Source organism: Anopheles darlingi, chromosome 2 (assembly GCF_943734745.1).
Source record: "Anopheles darlingi chromosome 2, idAnoDarlMG_H_01, whole genome shotgun sequence".
Classification (NCBI taxonomy): domain Eukaryota; kingdom Metazoa; phylum Arthropoda; class Insecta; order Diptera; family Culicidae; genus Anopheles; species Anopheles darlingi.
The window spans coordinates 92,159,402-92,183,189 of record NC_064874.1 but is presented as its reverse complement, the minus strand read 5'-3'; the positions used below and the strand labels follow the sequence as shown (position 1 = coordinate 92,183,189).

At 48.7% G+C, this 23,788-nt stretch overlaps 1 protein-coding gene across 4 annotated transcripts in view; it reads left to right on the top strand.

The window, feature by feature from the left end:
* LOC125951801 (microtubule-associated tumor suppressor 1 homolog) overlaps positions 1-23,788 on the top strand; it is a 72,264-nt gene that overhangs the window by 1,586 nt on the left and 46,890 nt on the right. For 3 of the 4 annotated variants that reach the window (XM_049680856.1, XM_049680855.1, XM_049680854.1), the window contains exon 2: positions 6,162-6,259. In XM_049680856.1, coding sequence (XP_049536813.1) covers positions 6,162-6,259 — 98 coding nt within the window. Of the gene's footprint in view, positions 1-6,161; positions 6,260-9,093; positions 10,189-23,788 lie in introns of those variants that run through there. The other variant, XM_049680858.1, reaches the window with a different exon arrangement.

Here is a 23,788-nt window from a genome sequence, read left to right as displayed (position 1 = left end):
CAGAGAGCCCGATGCCATGAGGCCATCGTCATCATTATCTTCACGATCTCGACGGAGGGGGCTGGGAGGCTACGGAACCGACTGTGAGACCTGACTGCTACTCTTGACTCGTACCCGCTCATTTCGATGTAGTTGAATGTGCTTCGCTCCACGCGTTTGTTATGTTGCCCAACATGCCCTCCCCCTCCCCCGGGGGGTGCAAGAGGCGAGAGGTGCGTGTTCGATTTTCTGGCACGAATCGGTATCTGCGCCAACCGTACGGAGTGAAGGAAGTCGCAACGCAATCAGTCATCGGTAACGGAGCGCAGCAGCAACAAACAATCGAAACATTTATTCGGAACATTTACCGATCGGAGTGAAGCGAACCGGTGGTTGAGGGTGTGAGTTCCTCTCTTGCTCGATTGTTTTATGCGTTTGCAAAGCGCTGGCTGCCCCAACATGGCGCCGACGTTGCGATCTCTTTGCGGAATAAACCGGAGTTCCGATGGATTTCGATTCATTTATGATAAGACAGGTGATACTGGCGGACTGGTGGGCGGTTGGCCAGAGTCTGCTCCCAGAGAGTGGAGTCTGTTGCTGTATGGCTGGAATGTTGTAGCGGGACCAACCATTTAGATAAGAAGCTACTTCAGTCCCTTTCCGATACTCGGAGCTACTTCTCGTAGCAACAGACGTAGTCGTGGCCTACTGTGGCCACTCCATTGGTGGATCAATCGCGATATCGCTTGTCGCTCATCTCCCAGGTCGATGGCGACCCATCACTTAGCGGTCCGTATCTCATTTAGCATCAATTCGCAGACCTTAAGACGATACCGCCTCGTGCTCGCACACACTGTTGGGATCCGATCCGGTGGTCGTGACTGGATCAAGACCGCAGCACCCCTCGCTTACCAGTCCCATTAATTGCGTCATCGTTAGAGGTGAGCCACAAACACACACGCGAACGGGCGCGCGAGATAGCACAATTTACATACATCAACATTCGCGGACCCATCCACGATCCGTACCAGAGTTACGTGTGGACATCTTCGTTCGCTGGTTTCTGCTCCGATGAGTCCGGGTTTTTGTGTTTCGGTGCTTTGTTTGACGAGACGCTGGTGTGCCTCCTTTTGGATCGTTTGTAGCAAGACGATTTTACGATCTTGACTCGAAGTTTCTTCCTCTCGCTCTCGCTATGTTTCCGCCATCAAGCAAATATGCGAAATGATGACCGTCTACGGGAGTGGTTGTAAATTGAGATTAAGAAGTCAGTTTGCAGCAGTTCTGAGCGATCGTAGAACAACGATCTTCGGTAAAGTTCTTGCCGCGTTCAGCATTTCTTGGAGATTGTTATGCAGAATTGACGTTTGGCTCAAGCAACATTCAAATCGTAGATTTCATGCGCCATTAGGAAGGAACTTTCAAGCGATAATCGATGTTTGCTTTGCCTAATTGGAACAGCCGCAGCAAAGGGATGACCTCTTTGAATTCCAAAGTCAACTAACATGTTTACTCCTGGGAGAAGTTTCACGTGCTTTTCGGTTGTAGCATGAGTACTTCCTTCATTCGGTTCGGCTCAAGTATCCGGACGTCTAGACGTCCTGACCTCGGATGTAAGGCTTTTTGGCTGTAATAATCATACCACGAGTGGTGCTCGAGGTCATAATTGAATCGTTTAGCATCCGTCAAATTGGCTCTAACCATACTGGCTGTGTCGGTTGTTGTTCTCGAGCATCAGCTCGCGTCAGCTGATAATCCGCGTCGACGAAATTAGGTTGATTACAGCGTGCTTCAGGTAGGATGATGATGCGCGATGGTGCCACCGAAGCTGATAAGCTTGCGACCTGCTTGCTGCACCGTTGATAAACAACGTTGATGTACTTGCGATTGCACTAGTGCCGGCTCCTTGACATCGAATTCAGACCTCGACGTGCCCTCGACCGCGCGCGTCGGTCGATGGCCGCTTAATGCAGCGCAGGATGATGATGTTATGCAAACGGATTCGGAACAAAGATCCATTAACAAACCAACGACTCTTTCAGCAGTTGATAAGCCAGCCGGTGTTAAATTGTCTGGAATACGTTAGGTGCTACTGCGTGGTCGACTGATCGAAATGGCACAAAAAAGAGAACGAAAAGCGCCAACGGAACGGCATGAAGATTGTCACTTTCATGTGGAGTTGGCGCCCCGCCTGGGGACCTCCGTTGACGGATGGCGCACGTGGCGAATGGCGACATTTTCCCAATCCGGCCACCATACTGCTGCCCCATTGAGTCGGTCAATTAAATCTAATGAATATTGATAGTAATGGCGATTGATTTGCATTCAGTGCCGGTTGACATACGCGGGGCGCGCCCGTGGTGCATTTTAAAATCGACGATTCGACGACGATGAAATGGTCCACTGGAGTTGAAGCAAACGGTCATGGATGTGACGTTTTCGCGGGTATCGAATGATGGTTTTACTTCAAAATATGATCGTTTGGGTTTATGTAAGTGTCTGTCGGACATTCGCATCGACATTTATTTGCAAATTTTATTTCCATTGAATGATTTTGTCTAAATCAAATCAAGATTGTTGCTTTTCATAAAACCACTACATACAATGTCTTCCTCATTAACATCACTGGCGGTATCATTGGAGAGCACGGTCCGTGACCTCCATTTCAATTAATGTCTCAGCATTTTTATGTAATCTCGCTGCTGGCCACAGCCCTGGCCTGAGCTCCACCTACGCGCAATATATGCTGATTCCGTCTTGTCGGTTGCCACAAAAACCGCCCCGAAAACGATCTCTTCCTTTCGCCGCGCTACAATGTAACTTCTTCTCTCGTGAGTCGCGCGCGCTGGTGCAGAAATCGTCAGTCGCCTCGCCCGCGATCTGGATGATGGATGTGGATTACACGCTCAATTAGCCCGCACGGGCCTGCCGTATCCGCCATTTTGCCCTCCGCTGATTTTTATCGCCATTCGCCATTTTCTCACCGACAAACCTACCTCTCGTCGTCTTTCCGAATTGTTACATGTGCAACGGGTTAATTGTGTTGAACACGAAACCTGGGACCACCGAAGAACCCTGCTCCGGCGCTGGGTGTCTGTGATGAAGGATTTTTTAAGTCCCGCACTGTTCGTGTCTGCTGGAAATGTGAAGGTCTCTCTTTCGCTGGCATGCGTGCTGCGTGTTGCTACAATAACATGCTGCTTGCATAACGGTGACAGTGGTTGCAAGAACGTGAGGCCACTGGTGCTTGTGCATGTGTCTGTTTGCATTTCTTTGCGTTTCCAAGACACTTCAAACACTGCACCGGTGGCCTCCCAGTGAGTAATTGTGCCCTCCCAGTTCCAGGTGCCAGAACTTTGCACCTGTGTGCAATGGAAGGGACTGTCCCGTTGGGTCGATAAATTTCCATTTTCCCCACCAAGGATGACACCTATTTTCACGCACGACCAGCACCAGGTCCCTGTCTCTCCATTGCCCTCTCTCTCTCTCTTTCTCTGGTACGGTGTCATGAAAATTATTGGAAATTTGTAATCCTAAGCTAGCGGCTCAACGTCGCTTGCGCCGTTCCGGTGTCCGGTGTACCGGTGGCTAATCGGCTGGAAAGGACACCCGGACCTGGGGCTCCTGGTCTGCGATCGAGCGCATCACGGTGGGATGGTGGACTGGCAATAAAATTAGATTTATGCTACATTGTTCACCGAAGAGACGAGATGGGGGGCTGTTGAACCTATTTGCGGTTAGGGCTTCAGATACGTTGAAGCTTATGATGGGCCAGGGGTGTCGTTGGTGGTTGGTGGGTTGATTTACTGCAAAATGGGTCCACCTTCGTCGATATACGCGTGTGTGTGTGTGATGTGCCAAGCCCACCTGAGTGTCCTGTGGTGAAACTTCCGGACACCCATGATGATGCTCGAGTCTCTGGCCTCCATTGTTCCGGCATCACTATCGCTGACCATCGGCCATCGGTGTTGGCCTATTGCTGATAGACAATAGGCCTCGTACGGTGTGGCCACCTGCAGAGCCTCGCAATTGGTAGACAATGGTGTGCTCGCGGGCGTTATGATTGCATTTGGCCTCTGGTCCGATATGTTGCGTTTCCGGTTACGGTCCTCGGTATCGACCGGTACGCTTGTTTTACGTCCACTCCAGCCACTTCGATGTCACCGCAGGCACAGTCGGTGAAAGATGGTGGCACCTTCTTGTTGGTGGTATTTATGGCTTGGATATTGAATTCGTTACAGTGTTCTAATGGAACCCGGTGCTTGCGAAATATGACGAGTTGTGGCCAGCCCTTCGATGCTGTACTTGATCCTTGTGATTAATGATGGAAAGTGTGGACACTTCGAGTGGACAACGCTTCACCAGCTTGTTGACATATGTTTTCAACATAACAGTTCATCACACAGTTCGCTGGTGCGAGCATATTTTTGCGAGCATACTTCAAGTGCTGTCTGTTCAAACATGACCGAGACAATGAGGTAGTTCTACAATATTGCTAACAATGTTTCCTTATTTTGTTTTAAATTGTAGCAAACTCGCAGCTGAAGAAAGCGGAAGTATATTCGATTGCTTAAAGCCGCTGCCCTACAGTAGGCTGCGGTCCACGTTGTGTAAATCCGAATAGCAATTCCCGGGCTTTACAACACCCCACAATAAAGATATAAAATTGTCCAACTACTACTGCTCTACGTTTATCGCAAGTGAAGGGGCATTGGAAGAACAAACGAGCGAAATGGAATTGGACCACGATGGGAGACGCGATTCTCCGGCGAATGCCATGAACAGCCTAAAGAGACCGTTAAGTTTGTACCAAGTTCTGTCACGAAGTTAGTCAGGTGACGGAAATGCCGACGGAAAGAAAAAAAAACCCAGAAAATGGTGGTTGCGTGATGCGTAACGGCTGCGGGAAATAAATGGCTAAAGAAGCGCTTCCAATTAGCTTCGATTAGGCCGCTGAATGGTGTCCAGCGACATCTTGCGTGACACATCATGGCGGTGGGCCTCGTGGGCCTCGTGTGAGTATAAGACGCGACACAGGTGAACGTCTTGGCACGTCCGAGCGCAGATGTCAATCGACCTTGACCATCATCAGCCCCGGCACTGGTGTTAGCGGTTCGTTAGAGGTACAACCCGCGAAGGAATGATGGGAGTCACTGCCGCGGTCCTAACCCCTTACTCTCGCTGTCTCTCCCTGTCCCCCGGTGGTGGGATGATTGGAGTTTTATTTTCTTTTTCAACTCCACAACCAGCTTCTTACACTCCGAGTGTCGAACTTCCAAGCCTGGGAACCGTCGAAGCATTGCACAAGATGTGGAGTCAAAGCACGTGAAACTCGTTGCTCGTACTCGCGATGCCGGGACTGTACACCATCCGGTATCGGTGCTAAACCGGACGCAACTGTGTGTTTGTGCATTCTGAGGCGCGAAGTATCGACACCGGGACCGTGGAACAGAACGCATTTATCTATGGTTGACGCCACCTGCTGTCTTACATCTTTATGGCTCTGTTTAGCCACTCTGGGCTCCATGTACCACCAGCAGCAGGGGTTGATTGTGTGAGTTAAAACCACCCCACTGTGGAGCCACCCAACGTCCTCCAACGATACCGACGCCGGTGGAATGTCTGCCAGCTCCAGTGTGAGGTTGAGACCCAGGGGAAAAACACGATAATTTTAACGTCGTCGTCGTCGTCGTCGTTGTCGTCGTCATTGGATGGCGTTGTTTGCGCTGGTCATTGTGAGCTTTGACGACGTTATGATCATGCCGCTGAATGTCACTCTGGACAATCTCACATGCTGCTGCTGCTGCTGCTGCTTGGAGGAAGAGAGCAAATAAAATGGATCCATGTTGAAATCATTTAGACCCACAATTTGTGTTCGACGTTCCCTTCGTCGATACTTTCGCTATCTACCATTGCGCAACTTATCAAACAATCGAATGTAAATAGCAGTCGTTTTGATTTTGCCTGCCCATTCGGGGTGGTTGGGCTTCGGAGTACCAGCGCCCCGCCTTATCTTATCGGTCGACCACCGGGTGGGGTTGTCTTAAAAAAGAAAACTTAAATTTGGATGCTATTTCTGGTTCTGGTTTCCCGGTTTCATTCCTTTGCCAAACACTGTCCAAACCATCACATTAGCCGCATAGTTTCTGACAAAAGTTTCCTCTTTTCTTCGTCTTTTGCAGGGGACGCACCCAAAGCAAGGATAGTCAGCAGAGTTCGCTGAGCGATCTGAGCCTTTCTGGTGGTTCGCCTAAGCTGACGCCGAAAGTGTCCAGCACACGTAAGTAAAAGTTCTATTCTTTAGCGAGGCATCGTCTTTCGCTTCCTCGCGGTTGCAGAAGTTTTCCTTTTGTGGCTTTTCCCAGCCCCCTTGCGCGCTTGTGACCGCGTAACGGTCGGTTTAAAAACTTGACGAAACAAGCGCTTAAACTCAACGAACCCGGGAACACAAAATATGTGCGCCTGGCAGGTATGCAATGCGCATGCAGCTTCCGCTCGTTTCGTCAAGTTTTCAAACCGACCGTTACTTGGTCGCCAGCACGCGAGACGGAAAGCCGGAAAAGCCGCGAAAGGAAAACTTATGCAACCGTAGTATTTATGGGACGAAAACACTTTAAAGTAAATTTAATGGTAGAATGTAATGGAACACGTTACAATGTTGAGGGGTTTCACAAAGAACAGCATATTTTATGAACATTTTCAACTATTTCTTATTTCCTCGATTGTGTTGAATGCTTCTTAACCTCGACCGTAAATCATCCCCGAGGGGAGAGAATGATAAAGTTTCACCTCAGTGCTCTTCCTGATCTGCTGGTGAGGCTTGTTCTTGGGCTTGATTTGATCAAATTCTGCCTGCTGCTTCCGGCAGCGTTCGGACAGGGTTCGCGAAGTTCGTACGACGAAGTTTCACATCCGCAACCCCAACCGGGTGGTTTAGATTAGTTTATCGTACGGAGGAAAATTTGAAACCTGCCGGAACCCCGGATTGTAAGGACCAAAGCTGTTCCGTGGGGGAGTTCCTGGACGCATATTAAATTAGCTTCTAATTTGCAAACGACGGAAGCGAGGGTGTGGTTCGAAAGTGATAAGCCGGTTCTCTTGATTTCGGCCACCTTGGTGTAAGATGAGGAGTGTTTCAGTTACTTACGTAACTAATATTTCGTTTGTTTCAACGAAATTCCACTGAAAATTGATGCCAAAGACACAAAAGACTGGCGCTCTCAAAACTGTCATCATTTCAACACAACTTGGTGGCCCCCTTGGAAGGTGCGATTTCGGACACCTTCGCTTACTCCTCACGATTGTGGTGGCTACGGATTGGAGAGCGTTTGAATTTCAATCGATTCCATCCAACCAAAGACTGCACATCGGTACCATCGGCCTCATGCGGAGCGGAGTGGGGTGGAGCGAGTGGCATGCCGGTCGCTGGCCAAAAATCCCGCTAGATGAAAGTTCGACGTCTCCGTCGTTCCGATGGTGACTTTGCGATAGGACTGACCGGTGCCGGCGTAAATCACAAAACTTATCAACTCCGGTAATGGGTATCTGCCATTACAGGAGCGTGTGGTGTCTCGCTTGAACGATCTGCACTGGACCCCCGAATCCACAGGTATTTTCCCGGTGAAGAAGGGGGAAGAGGAGGTAGCCATGTTTTCCGGCCCCGTGGAGCTGCTCTCTGTTTTATTTTATTACGAAATTTAATTAGTTTTGCCTCGTTCCGTGCTGTGTTTACCGACACCCCGGAGAGCGTCGCGGATGTTGTCATTCTCCTTCGGTATTGTAGCGACCGAGATGCGCCGGTGCCGGGCTCGGGTGTCGTGCCGGTGGAAATGGGAAGATAAGGGCGAAGCTTTCATTTCGACAACAACACACCACCCAATTCCGATATGCTCGTGATCGACGCCCGGCAGAGAGCGAAAGAGATCTAATCTGCCTTCAACCGAAACTAACCGAACGGAGATGGAGTTCGCCCCCTGCCGCGACGTCACCTCTAATTTTCCGATGTTTTCCGTGCGGTTTTCCATTAATCAACTCTTCGGAGGCTGCCGGAGCAGGGGTGGGAGCCTTGGGTGGCTTTCATTGGGGATGGGTAGTCTTTTGTTTTGGGACTCGCCTTGTGTTTTCGTTTTATGATCGACTGTCTGACAATTTTAATATTAGGTTAGTCGGAAGCGAGCTTTGACTAGCTGGCCGGTAAGAACTAGGGCCCCCATTATTCTCATACTACCCTTCTCCAAGGAGGATCAGGAGGAGAAGGCAAGTTTCACAGCAGTTTGTGGTTTAGTTTTCCAGCCGCTTTAACGACGTAAATGAGTGTTAACTAGAGAATTTTACGGGCTATAGAGGCAGTAAAATATAATTGTTTTTTTCTTTTCTTTTATTACTACCATTGGGTGGCCAGCAACCCCCCTCGGAGTGGTTTTATTGTAACACCAACCCATTTGTAAACCTGCGTCATGAGAAAGTAGCGTTCCGTGCTCTGTACCTCATCTGCGCTGTACTCTCTAAGGTTTTAACGGAAGAAAGCCACTGGATTCGACGGTTAAGGGAAGGGTTGGAAGGTGCGAAAAACAGATTATGATTCCGGATCGCGGTATTTGGCGTCAATAAAATTCGTGAAACAAATGGTCTGGATGGAATGGAATGTAGTTTAATGCTTTTCAAATGAAATCCTCCGCCAAAAGCTGTTGTTCGCTGTGGTTGGATTTTATGATTCGCGAAATTTAAAAGCTTTTGTGGTACAACAGATAACAAAACTGGAATTGACCATTCGAAACGCTGGATACACTCAAGGCATTCAGTTCCTCAATTGTCTAAAAATATAAGTTTGCTCTCGACAGTCCTAAAGACTCTGGTAATGTTATTTAAGATACAATTTCTGAATCATCTGAACTGATGGGAGTTTGAACTACCAATCGACGATTATATTGCTCAGTACCATGGAATTGTTATTATTTTTATTTTGATTAAATGGATCCTTGATCCTTAGATGGACTTATCTAAAAAAAAAAAAATAAATAGTTACTTTGGCTAATATTCTCGTTTTATTCGCTCTTTTGCTGAAAGTAGGTGGATCGGTGATTCCGAAGATCGGAAACGATCGTTGCTTAACCCTTTTCGCTGTGCTCTCGATCTCGCAGTCGATCGCACGCACTTCTCTCTCCCGAGAGAGAGAGATTCGTGTTGACCGAGAGAAGAGAACCAATAGGATTCACAAACACCTTGAAACGCACACTTTGTGCATCTCTTTTACGCCCCCTAGCAGCGGCCTTTGGTCGCTCGATCTTTCTCGCTTATGGCGCCTCCATCAGGGGGGTGTAGATGTTGTTTTATGCTGGCACGCATACAGGTCCCGGTCGTCGCACGTGAAATCTGCTCTTCACGAGTGTCTCAGCGGTCCCATTCATACCATTTAAAAAAAAAAATTCATACCATTTCGATCGAGCAGTTGTAACACAGCGGCAACCTCTCGCCGAAAGCCGCCGAAGCAAGTTCCACCTGGCGTGTGCGTCCGTTGTGTTTTTGTACCTGGAAAAGGTTCACAGTTTTTGGAAGATTAAACATACAAACGCATAAAATAATGAAGCTTCGCAGGTAGCAAATAGACAAACTTTTTGCAACTTTATTCCTGCTTTCGGTGTATTTTTCGTGGATTGTCGCTTAGTGCGTGTTTTGTGCAGTTCTTGTGTGAACATTTTTCGCAATTTTTGGTGTGAAAAATATAGGCCAACAACGTGCGTTCTAGCATCGGTCAAAATGCACGAATTCGGAGTGTACGTGAGCGAGTGGTGCGTGTGATGATGGCCTTCAGGCCTTTTGCAGCATAGGAAAAGCTGCTCGGTGTTGTGGCTGCTGCTGGTTTATGGTGTATTATTGTGCATATGATTGATCATTGCTGCCTGCGCAAATTGTGATGTGCGCCATTTATCTCCCTATCGCGCGCTCTGGGTTCAGTTCACTGCGCCACAGCCGACGTGAGTGATCATATTTCAACCGCGGTCCTTCCAAAGGGGAGTTGTTTGTGGTGTTTTTGCGGCATAGTGTTTGTGATTCGTTGTGATCGATCTGTGATAGGGAAATACTAAACAAGGCGATCGTTAGGAGTAGTGCCGTGTCTTCTGCGTTTCCAGCGACTGTATCTAGTCCGGTTTTGGGGATTCTATCCCGTAATCGTCGTCATCCGGCACCGTCCTGTTGGCTGTATTTAAGGTTTTATTACGAATCCGCATCGTAACATCGGAGTCTCAAAGTCTGACAAGAATGTTGTTTCCAACCGATATTGTAGCATTACAAACGGAGTAGTGTGAGTTTGAAGTTCATTCCATAGTTCATCGTACAAGGCTGACAAGCTAATTAGGTGTCTTGCGACGATGCAGCAGCAGTTCTGATAAGATTGTGCAGAACGTGCGGATGCGACACTCGCTATCAATCAAACCTGGAATTGATTTCCCGGGTTTCTGTCGCCCCTTTGCTTTGATTTGGGTTTTGTCCATCCCCTCACTGGTGTATGTTTTCAACACATCTTCAAAGGCCTTCATCGCGAATTGCGAAATTGGTTTTCCACTCCGGTCAAGAAGAACCTGAATTCATCTTAAATTGAGGCAACGATCCGAACTCTCCACATAAGCCGATTGGCCAAGGCTATTGCGCGGTCAACTGGCTGAACGCCCCCCACGAGAAAAAGGGGGCCAGTTTGATGAGTTTCGTCGTCTGTTTTCCGTCCGCCATTCTGTGCTTTCAATACTCCTCCCGTGTTTTCGAGGGTGTCGATCGCACGATCGGCGCAGATGAGTTTTTTTTAAAAGCGATCGTGAGGTTTTTCACGTTCGCATAAACTTGTTTCTGCGAAACAGTATCCAACAGTGACCTCTCTCTCCCTCTTTCTATTGGTGTCTGCTACCTCCTAGTGCGACGATGTTTATCAGCCAGTCAGTAGAACAGCCGACACAAATGCCGACCACAAAGGGGTAGTTAAGGGATGGGATTATCTTTGCTCTTTCGCACACACGCACACGCACACACAAACACTGCGATGTCACATTGTAAATGCCACCAGTCGGTGGGCCAGCAGCAAAAAAAAGAGCAAACATCTTCCTGCGGCATCTTTTGGCGTGTTTGGAGTCTCCAAAACGTGACAACACAACACGCTGGTGTGTGATGGCGATCAGAGTCTCCCCTCAAGCAAGCACCGCACCGCACATGGAGCATAAATTTCGACCGCCAGCCAGCCAGCCAGCACACCAGATAGCAGACTCCCGGTGTGTGGCGCTCGGGGGCGGGATCATAAAAAATCGAAACACAAAACGATTCACCAGCAGAAATGTTGTTCCGTTCGCAATCAGCGCGAGATTTGTTTTCAAGTTCTTTTCTCCATTTTTGGATCCGGCTCCGGTGTCTGTGCTGGGTATTAGCTTGACACCCTCGGATGCCGAAATGTCTTTCGTGTGTGTCTGTCTGGGAGGTGGAAGTTTGCAAATGGAATTCCGTGCGATTCCAAAAGGGATGCCTTTGCTCGAGAGGACAAGGCTCTCAACCACAAGAAGCTACACTTTATGTTGGCAAAAAGTGAAGAAGAGATTTCATCGCCAACGCCAACGTCATCGGCCGCTGGGGACGGGGAATCTAACCCAGCAGGGATCCACGAGCGAGTGGATCGCGACTGGGAGGATGTGTGCGCGCTCTCACGATCGCTATACACGATGAAGTGGTGCTGCCACTTCACCGGAAAAAGGGAGGGGGGAAGATGAGGCTGTGTCTAGGTTATAATGTTGTGGCCAAATATTTTCGCAGCTTCTGCTGGTGACCGTGTACCGTTAGTTTGTTGGAGTTTCGTTCTTTGAAACATTCGCCTGAGATGGAGAAGCGATTCCTTTGAGACTCGCGATGCTCTATGTTGCTGCAGATCATCCTCTACACTGTGTGGACTTTAAATCACGAACACAGCAAATCCAAACGAAAATCTGTGGCCCGACATAATGTAGTATTTCCACAAGAACCATTGGAAGCATGGCTGCTAGCAGCTGTGCGCACGAGCGAATGCTAATTTCTAACGCTGGAAAGGTGAAGTCCAACCCATTATCAGTAAAAAGCAATCTTTAGGTTCAGGCACCGCATGACGTCCATTCCCACCGCACCGTGCGATCCCGTGCGGGCCAGGCTCCGGGTTCGTGTGCACACGGGTTATCTCTGCCGCTGGAGAATAAATAAAACACCGAAAAGCGTCACGCTTCGTGCATTATTTGAAGCCTTCCTCTGGTCGCGGTCGCGCTAATCTGGCCACCACCGGCACGAGTGTCTGTTTCTGGCCATACGTGTGTGTGTCTTTAATTTTTAATTGCATTTCTAACCCCTTCTAACCATCTAAGGCACAGTCATAGTGCAGGACCACGCAGCGTTTCGTATGAGTCGTCTTATTTCAAAGATGGCTGCTCGTTGGTAGAGTCTTCTGCCACTTCGCAGCTGAACCACCGCTTATTTGATTTCCACTTTTACCTTTTAGATTAAATTTTGTTTTCTCCGGAATTCTCGAGACCGCCTTTCAACTATTCTTATCTTGAGGTGAGCATAAGGTCGAAATGCTTCCCTTGTTGGCATCTCGCTCTTCTTTTGAAAACCTTCCGTCGGTTCCGACTTGTGATGTAACGGTTCGCTGATTTACTTCAACATTGTTACTCGCAAGAATGCTCTTCCCCTTGTGGGATGCCGGTTCCTGGAGGGTGGTTCTTTTGTCGGAATGCTCTACGGCAGGTTGTATGCCGGCGTCGTAACCGGCGTCGATGCGGATGGATACGCTTGTCGGTGCAGCAGGTGCAGCAGTAGCTGCGCTGCTTTCCAGCTCTCCAACATTTCCACACTACATGTCCACACTTAAATTCAATTTAGTGCACACAAGGTTGCTTTATGATGGTTGTGTTCCTCTGGATAACCAGAAGGATGTATTAGCATTAGCACAGAACCTTGCGCATGATGGTGTTCCAGCAAGTGTGTGGCATGTTTGGGGGCCATTACAACACCGCACGATGCACCAGATGGGACGCTTTAGTGTGAATTTTATCATACCAGAGTGCTGCCCGGAAGGTGTCGATGGTTTTATGAGTTAAGAGTTAGAAAAATATATAAATTTTTCAACTCCAGAGTTATGTGGAACAGGTGTGTTTGACTGGAGCTCTCGTTCCCTCTAGAACCACCACCCCGGGTTGGGGTCCGGTTGTTGCGTCATAACTTGTTGAGTATTCAACGGTCCTGCACCAGAGAACGCGTGCTTTGGTCGCGCTTTGCACCAATCAACCGAATTACCGAACCGTCCATTGGTTGGTTGCAGGGTTGGAGTTGAATTTAAATTGTTCCCGGTTGGTTCCCGGGTCGAGGGCGAATTTCGTATGCGGCTGCTATGGCCTGCATAAAACACGAGCACTACCGGCAATCACTGTCGCGCCCGGTCCAGGCCTGGCCGTGTCCACACCTCGCGCAGTTAAGTCGCCTGCGGACGAATGAGAATCTGGCCAACAGAAGAATAATCCAATTAGTTCGATTTCTCACGGAATGTGGTGCGACGTTTGGCACGGCGTTTGTCTTGAATAAATATGGTTACGTAATGCGGATTTTGAACCGAATCGCATTTGGCCACCGCTGGAATTCTTCGAACTTACCCGGCTGGTTGGTTGGTTGGTGCCAATTGTCTGGGGTTGACATGTTCGACATGCTGTGAAACGTTGAGAATTCGGTTCCAAACGTCGCTTGTGTAAGTTGTGAGCTCTGGTTTGGACGTGCAAAGGAGCGTGGCGTCAACCGTTGAGTTCGTTTCGTGAAGATCGAAGGCACATGTCATATCCAGCGTGCGGTGTCGTGGTTGAGAATTGACTTGGTAAACCCTCTCCCTAAACCAGAGTTCTCTCGCCGTCGCACGCCGGAAGGTGCTGCAAATATGTGTTGACTGTTTCCGTTGTGAAGTCAATTAGATGAAATATGTTTGCTCGCCACGGATTGTTGCGTGCCGCAGGGTCTCGACATGGTCATGCGACGTGCGAACGTCACGTCAACGATGGCCACACCAGACAGACAGACAGACAGACAGACAGAGGAAAGAAAGCACTACTAACTGGCGTGGTGTGAGGTTCTCACACTACCTGCTAGAGCGTGAACCAAACCGAGCTTAACGTGTCTAATGACATCGAGGTTAATTTTAAACAGATATTCCGAATGATAGTTCTATTCGATGCTAAACAGAAGAAGCCTCCAGCTGGGAAGTAGCCGGTTGGCCATTCATTAGCAGCTCAAGCGAATTCCCGACTTAATAGTGACTCGATGGGCAATCTGAGGATGGTCCTTGGTCATGCCTTACAAGTATTCGACGAAGGAAACGATTTTCGATTCGTTTTTATGACCCATGTTCAGTGCAGCGTTAATGGTCTCGTGTTATTGGTTCGCTTTGGAAGAGGCACTTCGAAATGCTTATCAAACCCTTTTGGAGCTAGCGATGTACTTCCGCCTCTACTGCTGATCACCGAAATCCTCAGATCATTAAGACGTCGCCGACGAAGGACAGTTGATCCTCTAAGGTTGATCCGAAAGCGACATCAACAACACCGTCTTTGCCCCCGTGGGGGTTGACGAAGTTATAAGGAGTTACGCCCAGTCGATTTCGGTTGTGTTTTGAAGTTTAATTGCCATTCACGGCGGTGTCGATATCTCAAACTACCATTTTCACTCCCATAAAAGCCCAAAGGGGCGAAGGATAGTCGTCTCCGTACGGTCGGACTAGTTTCGACATTGACTCCATAAACCTAGACCTCACACCGTGCGCGGACAGGTCGAATGTTGCCTTAATTTCCTCGTATTTCTGTTATGTTGCTGTCGACGACGATTGGCTATCTAATTTCGGTTTTATTGATGCGTATGTTGCTGTCCACGCCCAAAGCTCCTCGATGATTTATGGACTTCACACTTGTCGTCGTCTTCCGAGAAAGAGTTTCCACAAACTTTTCCCCCCAAAATCACACACACACGCACGAGGGGGAAGTGCGTTTTCGGCGAGGTGCCGAAATACAACGAGATTGGTAAGATTGCATCGGACGGGGCGTGATTGGAACTTTTGGAATCCAATTTTCTCCTTTCAGAGCGCCGCTCTCGATCAAAGTCGAGGAAAAGTCGCTCCGATTTTCCACCTTCCATCGTGGGGTGGTGGGAGAAACATTTTTCTTCATTTTTTTTTCTTCTGTTGGTTGCTTCCCGATGATCAAAAGGCGGCCTCGCACGGATACCCAAATTTTAGATAACAAATAATTGGATTCGCGTTGGCGTTGGCCTCTCTCTCTCTCCATCTCTGTCTCTGTCTCTCCACTCCCCCGACTATGGTTTGGGGCATAATTTGCGGGCCCCACATTTCCCTGCCCATTGGGTGCTTGTGTAATTCTGGTCAGTTACCGCGGTGCTTTCGCCCATTCGGGGCCGAGTTGAGGTGAGGGTGAAAATTCGATCGTCAGCTGTGTGATCAGTACCGAGCATCGCTTTTCACCTGCCAAGCCACCCGGGTGGCGGTGGCCGCGGGAGGATTAAAATACTTCCTCACGAAGATGTCGAACCAGGAATGATATGCTATTTCGGGCGATCGGACTTTCTCGGACCGCACGCTGGTTTGATATGGATTTTTCTTCGCTCGCGGAGGATGCCAAACGTGAATGTGTCGTCGTTGCGCAATGCAGCTGGCCGCCCGGATGCTCGCGTGCGTTTTGCGAGGTGAATGTGCTTTTTAGCAATACATACTAGGCTTGTTAAGACTCGACCGGGCCACCCCCTTTCTTTTCTTTCTCATTATTATTATGTTGCATCAGTTTCGCCGATTGCCAATTTGTCGGTTAATTATGGTCCTTCTCGTTGTGGTTTCGCCACCATTGATTTGTTTTTAGCAAATTAACTTACGCAACGTTGCTGCTTCATTATCGCCATTGAAGAACCAGACTATTTGAACCCAGGATGGTTGACCCCAGATGGCGATCGATATCATCGGACGCCAATTGTGCGCTAATTGAATGTGCATTTCCCTTTCAATTTTCCGCAATCTGGTCCCCGGTTTTCCGGATTTGTAGCCGTTGAGAACCGTTACTGAGGTGATCAATCCCATGGCTAAATGGCTCATTAAGGCGTGGAAAAGTTTAATCTCCGTCACCGGTGTACCCGGTTAACCGGTGGAACTGGAACCGGGCTCCGCGACTGGATCTGGTTTAATCCGCGATGAGACTATAGTGAGTTCGCTTTACGAACGACGGGGTAATTAAGTTGTTGGACGAGCTTTCGGGTTCGGTTTGTTTTTGGTAATACACAGGGGAAGCGTTGTCCAAAGATGCATTTTGCATGTCTTTTACGATGGAACCGTTTATGGTTTTAGTTTTATGAGCATTTCATTCCTCATATCCCAATCAACTTTATCATTGTTTAATGTTTCATGGTAATTTTGCAACGCCATTTTGGATGATAAGAGACAGCATTAACGATTAAAATATTCCCTCCAGTGCTTAATTATCGAAATCACTGAAAAGCTGTTCGATTGTTTCCGAATTTGCAATAACATTGTCAGCTGAGGAATAACAGGTTATTGAATAACGACGATCTGAACAAACGAATCGATTCAACGAGTGGATAATACGTTTCCGGTATTAATTGTGTCCCCAGTCGTCATAACCGATTTGCCATAAACGGAACATTCCCCACTCCACTGTTTGCTTAGATTTTGTTGCATCTCCCTCCGGTTGCTAGCGGTACCTGGCAACCGAGGGTCACGAAATCCAACACTCCAACAACAATGGTGCCTCCGTGGACCGTGGCGAAGCGGTTAATTGAAATATTAGTATGCGGTGACCGATGCCCGATGTTTGAGCGGCGGCGGCGGCGGCATGCGTCAATCATATAAACTCGCCAACCACCGCTACCGCCGCCTGTCGTTGCCGGAAATGTTGTTTAAGCTGCCTCACCACCACGCACCACCTTGCACACAACAACCCTTTGCCAAGCCGGCTTGGATCCGGAGTCGTTTTTCCTAAATAGGATATAGCAACCTAGTCGTCGTGCTGCTGGCAGGTTCCGCTGGTTTGCGGTTACTAAACCTTGAAACGATTTGTCGGCTTCCCCTCGCTGGCCTGGCCGGGCATTCTTTCCATTCCTTCTCGACGACGACGTTTTCTTCTTCAGCACCACCACCACCACCACCATCAACGCCATGCTTCCCCATATGGTACGGTATGAAGTTCAGTTTCATTCAATTTCTCTCAACCTCGAACCCATGCCCGAACAAGGACTCCGGCTTCTCCGGCTGGTCACCCCGCCCCGGGTGCTTAACCCGGGGCTTAACAAGTCTTAAAGATTCAAGTTCACTGGGCAGCGGCTCCACGCGACTATCCCACGCGCTACCGTCCATTGCCGGTGTTTGTTTTAGGCCTTCCGACTGATTTGATTTACCATTTCCTTCCCCCGCACCGCCTCGGTCTTTGCGGCCTTCTTTTTTAAGTTTTCTTGAAGTAAAGTTCTTCCCAGATACCGGGTGTCGGAGTGCCTCTAGGATGTCTGGACGTTAGGTGTCAAAAGTTTTTTATTTTTCTCTCTAAATTGTTTTTGGGAACCCTTCACTTCAGTAGCCGATCTGCATAATTTACGGTGATTGTTGATGGAAGACACAGACAGAACGAGAGAAAAAGAAACGATCAGATTAGGGAGTATTCGCGGCGATTCATTGATAAGTCTGCATCCGGTGCAAGTCCTTCTGGTGTGGCTTCTGGTCGGGGCCGTCCGACGAACCGCGAAAGTCTGTGATCTGTAAAATGAGAAAATAATGAGGATTGTGTCCCGACGCTGGCTGGCCGGTCCCTCCACCTGCACTTGCTGGAGTGGAAGGAAATTGATTTAACTTTTTCTATCCGGTCGGTCCTTTCGCGGCTTCGTGAAAGTGACTTCCAGGAGCACATCCCCCCCGCGAAAGGAAGGACAGGATTTTTTTGACATGAAAAGGGAGGAACAAAATCGGAAAACGACCAAATTCATAAAACAAAACCATTTTCGTTCGGTCGGTGTCTGCGTCACTGACGGGCAGCAGCTTGTTCGAGGTTGTTGCTAACCGCGAGGACACCGTCGTCGGTAGCACCACGAGAGAGAGAGTGTCGTGTTCCGTCGCCGGGTTAGCGTGTTTATCTCAATCAATCTGTTTTCGTCGGAACATAAAAGTGAGAAATCTTGTTGGCGAGCTGATCATCAACTGTTCCCCCCTTTTCGGTGTAGAGTTTGGTTGTTGGTTGTTCAAACATTGCCCAACGGAACCGGGCTGGCCGCGTGTAATGGATTCGCACACTTCATCGATCGCGGTGTTTTCGGTGTATCGGTGGCCCCGCTGTCCCCGCCACTTGGTGGACATTTGATTGAGTGTTTTGCTTGCCCGAACGGTGGCATAATCCGCCGTCGACGAGATTAGTGGTGGTCCGGCCTGGTGGTGGTGTGGATGGGTTTGGCGACAGTCTGTGAAGCCGGTCGGGTCGGGTGAAAGCTTAGCAAGGCCGGGAGTAATCGCGACGCGACATCGACCCCAGGGCGGATTTTTGTTCACGGTAATTACGCGGATAAATTGACGCACGATTTGTTTGTCTTCTTCTTCTTGTGCGAAACATGAGCAAACGAGCAAACGTCATGCTTGTCTGATTTCGATGTTCAGGTATTTCAGCGAAGGACAACATGAAGGAACAAACATTACAACAAGAAATATGTGTGCGTGTCGTGAATAGGAGATCGATGATGCTATTCGAAATACCAACTCCTCGAAGCACGGTTCAAGATATTGAAATTGATTATTGAATTGAGCCACTAAAAGGAACTCCATTGTATCGAAATACCTTCTTCTTAAAGGCAAATCCAACTCTTTGAAAAACATTTCAATTCGCTTCACAAAAAGATGCTGGATGGATGTTGTACACCAAAGGCACCTGACGGTTTGCCTTTCGTTTTTGGCATTTCAAAAGAATTATCTCGTTTTCCTCCCCCACCGGGGGGTTTCCAGCGGATGCAAATGCTGCACCAACGCGACCAGAGCTCCCTCAATCATACCATTGTTGTTGAAGATCGATCGAAGGAAAAAAAAAGACGGAAAAATGCTTCAACCATCTCGGCAAATGGGTTGGGACAGATTTGTATTCACTCTCTCTCTCTCTCTTTCTCTCTCTTGGGGCTCAAGGCATTCCACATGGTACAGGACGGGAGTTTGGGAGACACAAAACGGTGGGCATCTCTACCAAAAGTCATTCTTCTTCATTCCCTCGCAATCATTGCTCACTGATCTCGCACATACACACACACCAGAGGACCCCCAGAAGAGCCCCCGGGTACTTCACGAACCTGTGCAACATTGTTTTGCATTTATGTTTCGCGATATTTTTTTTTCTCTGCTTTGTTGAAGCGCATATTTCATTTTTATTGCAAATTGCAACCGGATCCACTGGAGGTGGAGTGGTTTTTCCTCCTTTTTTTTATATCTTCGTTAGCTTCTGTCGCAGTTTGGGAAGTTTCAAGGGTTGAGCGACAGCCGAAAAAGGCGGCAACAACGATGAGTCGAGTGACAGAGAAATAAATTGTTTCCATTTTGGCGCGTGTTGATGGTGGCTTTCCCGTGGCTGCGGTGCTGTGACTGTCTCAAAAGATTGCCGGAAAGAGAGATTTTCCACCTAATTTTGTTCATCAATTTCGGCGTTAAAGTTGGGCTCCATTAATCTTCGTAAAATTATTCTTAAAAGAACTTCTTTCTTAAAGTGGTTGCTGTTAATATGATTGAGTAACTCAACATAACGCAGACTCAATGTTGGGCAACTGATCTCTATGAAGCAGGTTGTGAGACTTAAAATGGTCAATACTTGATGTTAAATTGAGAGAAATTTCCCAGAAAACTGTTCATTGCCTGCAGCACGTCTCTGTTTGCGTTTCAAGTCATTCTTATTGTGACAGCTCGAAATAGCATCTCTTAGCATAAAACACAAAACAAACCCCGCATTCGAGGAAGAATCGTATTTAATACCCAAACATCGTGAGCCTCAAACATCCTTATGTCCGGAGGAGTCCTCTGAAGAGCATTTGCAGCAGAACAGCGATTCCCGGCTATAAATACTGCGGAATTCGTCGAAGGCCATCGATACGCCATCGGCAGCAAACGGACACCAACATGCGTCTCGCGTATACGCTTCGATCACTGCAGTCCATCGACACCCGGACCAAGCCACTTGTCCACACCGCGCGTGATGACTTATGAACTTATATGCGTGGAAGTCTATTTTCGACATCGTTGTCCCCCCGGACCACGGCCAGTTACGGATTCCCCGAAGGTACAATCCGCTTCTCCGCTTCTTAGGTTTCGGATCTTGCGCAGCATTAATATTGCAACATATCGTTCAAGCACAGTGGCCGCTCCGAGCTGCTTAGCGTCCAAAATGGCCACAAAAACCGGAAGCGCGGGCGCGGACGTGGTCGCGGGCGTACATATCGTATCGTCCGGTTCTCTCCGGACCGACGACGTGCTGACGTGAGGTTTGCGTGTTCGCGTGCTCGTTAAGCGATTACGCAACGCGTCCGGTCACCCCGACAGAGGTCCCAGACGTCCAGTCCATAAGAAAGTGCAACCTCCGGCCACTCCGATACTGCCACGTTCGAAATCCATTGTAGGTGCGTTTGGTCATCCGTGACATTAGGTCGATGCTTCGTTCGAGTAGCAGCTGTCTCAACAATTCCCCATTCACGTGCTGTTCGTTCTGTGCTGTTCTGTCATTCCGGTGTCCGTCGTCGTCGTCGTCGTCCCTGGTGTTTCGTAATGTAGGTCAGATGGAGAGCGGTGGAACCGGGAGCAATCCGGTAACAATAAATTTGGAGAAGTTTTTGAAGAATTTCCTTCCCTTCGTCGAAAACACCGTCGCCAGACAAATGTGTTCGTCGTCCCAGGGAACCGTCCCGGTGTCACCGACGGTTAATCTTCTTCAGCTCAAACAGCCAAAGACGCTTCTCTTCTCGCTCAGCAGCTTGTTTGTTGATTTATCGGTGTCTGCGCCTCGTGATGGTGGTGGTGGTTTGCCGCACACGAAACATTATAAATTTGTGCTTGTTTGAACCTCTGTCACGACGCATAACAGTCCTTACTTTGGGGAGAAGAATGTAGAAACCCCAAAAACACAACATGGCATACCAAGTGAACCGCGAAATTCTCCGAGGTCCCACTGCGGTACTTAATCTGGCTCTGGATTCCTCGCAGCTTCGATCGATCCCGGGAATTCCCGCCGGATAGAGGCTGACCGTTTAGGGTTTCCTATATTTGGTTTATCAATTTATCTTGATTAACCGGCACTTTGGTATCGTTGCTGCTCGGAGTGGCCAGGGGACATGCAGATGAGAGATCTCTATCTCTGGTCCACTCGAGAGAGAGAGAGAGGTGGGATTCCATTACACACGGGAAGCACTTGAGCAAACATTTACCTCGGTGCTGCGGTATCGTTGTTGGTTTGTGTAATCAGCAGCTCGATTCATGCCAAAGCAATGGGGAACGGTGAGCTATCTGGAAGTAATGCAAACATTGAAGAAGACGATTGTCTCGTGAAGAAAGCGTGTCCGTGACGCATCCGGGACTGCACAGACGTCTTCAGCAGCATGTTTTATCCCCTCGAACTACAAGCCTCGGTCGGGATGAAGGTCTTTTTCAAGAGCAAAATGGGAATTTGAACGAAGCAAAACCACTCCGGTGTCCGTCGTCCGTCGGTCACCGAAAACAGGTTTGTTTTACGACGGATCGACGGACCCCAACAGGAGAGCAAACAACAGAACCACCGAAACACGTCGTCGTCACGAGTGCCGCGTGTGGAATCCGATTAAAAGAGGAAAGTCATCCGGTGGCCGCCACCGTCGTCGTGATGTGCCTGCGGCGGATGCACGCAGTTGTAATGATCCGTCGCGATGCGTTTGCCTCTCGTTACAAAGGACCTTCACTGTTCACGACCACGTTTACTGTAGCACGTCATTCCACTGGCTCGGAACGGAACACTCCTACAATCCGGATTCCGGTGACCTCGTGGCGCTTGGCTAGTGGCTGTTGGTGGCAGCGAACAGATCTTGAGCTACGATATTTGCGCTTGGCATGCCACTCAACCCATGAACCGCCATTCTGGAGTCCGATTGTATCTTTCACAATCTTCCAGCCGTTCACCGTGGCTCCTGTCGTAGCGGACACTGCGGCTGGCCTTTCTCCTTGCAGCTGGCTGACTGGTCGGCTAGCCGGCCAGCCGGCTGGCAGGATCTCAATGCTCGGTACGATGTGATAAGAAGAAGGAGAGACCCCCTTCACTTGCCAACGGTGTACCAGCTGGGTTGCTGCTTGCTTGCTTCTGTCTTGCCAGGTTGCTCGGCTTGTCCGCCAGGTTTTCCACTTGTCTTTTTGCGACTCGCCAATGGCTGTGTGCCTCTGTCTGCGTGTGTGCGTTGTTGGGCATAAAACTGGGATTTAACATTTGCGCTTGCGGTACTTGTGCGTCGCTTGAGGGCCTTTTCGGGGCCTTCATAACAACAATTATCGATTCCTCGGGGTAGAACTTACGTGAACAGTGATCGAAGGCTGTTTCGTGGTTGTTATAAGCCGAGTGGAAGGCCAATCCTCGATGAGTGAGGTTGAGAAAGTAATGACGAGGTCTGATTTATGTCTGATAACTGCTGCGTTGTGTAAAGTGCGTTGTTGATTGTTGTTATAAATGAGGCATTTCAAATGGCATTCTGAATATGGAAGAAAGAGTTCCATTCAGCTTTGGATAGAGAGACGAGTCACTCGGTTTCTACTATAGCATAGATGTACTGTCATCATAAGATCCTTTCCTTTCTTTCTGCAATCATCATTACTATGTATAAATAGAATTAAAGAAACATGAATGAGGGAGCTCGTGAAACGCGAATTGCTACGTTACGAGTTGAGATCAAAGATGATTAAAAATAAAGCGAAAAAGTGCGTCATACTTGAGCGCGTTAAGCTAAAATAAGATCCATACAAACGACAATGGCTGGTCAATAAATTTGGTTGGCCTAAACCAAAGCCACACGCCACGACCACATCTGCACGTGGTTGTCGCATTAGGGCATCCGCTAATTTTATCTCGCACCATAATGTTGCCACGAAGCCGTTGGTGCTGCTGCTGCTGTTGAAAAGATCATGGCCACAGAAACAAAACTGTCACGGCATGCTGTGCTGTTGATACCATTGGCCTCTTATTGATTTCGCCTCCGCTGTCGTCGGTTTGTCGAATTCGCACTTTGCGGAGGAAATTATGGTCGGCGCCAGACTATTAGATAGGAATTGGAGAAGCCGGCGGATTGCGACCGACCGAGTCGCCCGCGGAAAGTGAAACGAATCTAAATGTTCGGCCCGAAACAAAGCATCCGCTCCGAGACTCCGAGTGGAGCGCGCCGTTTTGGTGATTAATCTTTCGATTCTTGTCCAAAAAAAAAAAACGATTCCAACAGAAACGCGCCTGCCACGGGGGACTTGAGATGCGGCACCATAGAAGGCAGGCGATCGGCGTGATTCACCGAAAAGGGTTCTCCGACCGAAATGGAGCGCCCGAGAATGGTGTCTCGGGGTTTTAGTTGGGATTAGGGATGGGGTCATAAAGAAGGCTTGTAGGCCGTTAAACGACGATTATGATACCCCTTAATACACGGCTGCCATATCCGTGTTTTAGTCATCATCGTTAGTTGGTGCAAAGATGCGCTAGATGATGAGCGACCGAAGGGTCCGGGACCGGGTTCAGGTCGACTCCAGGAC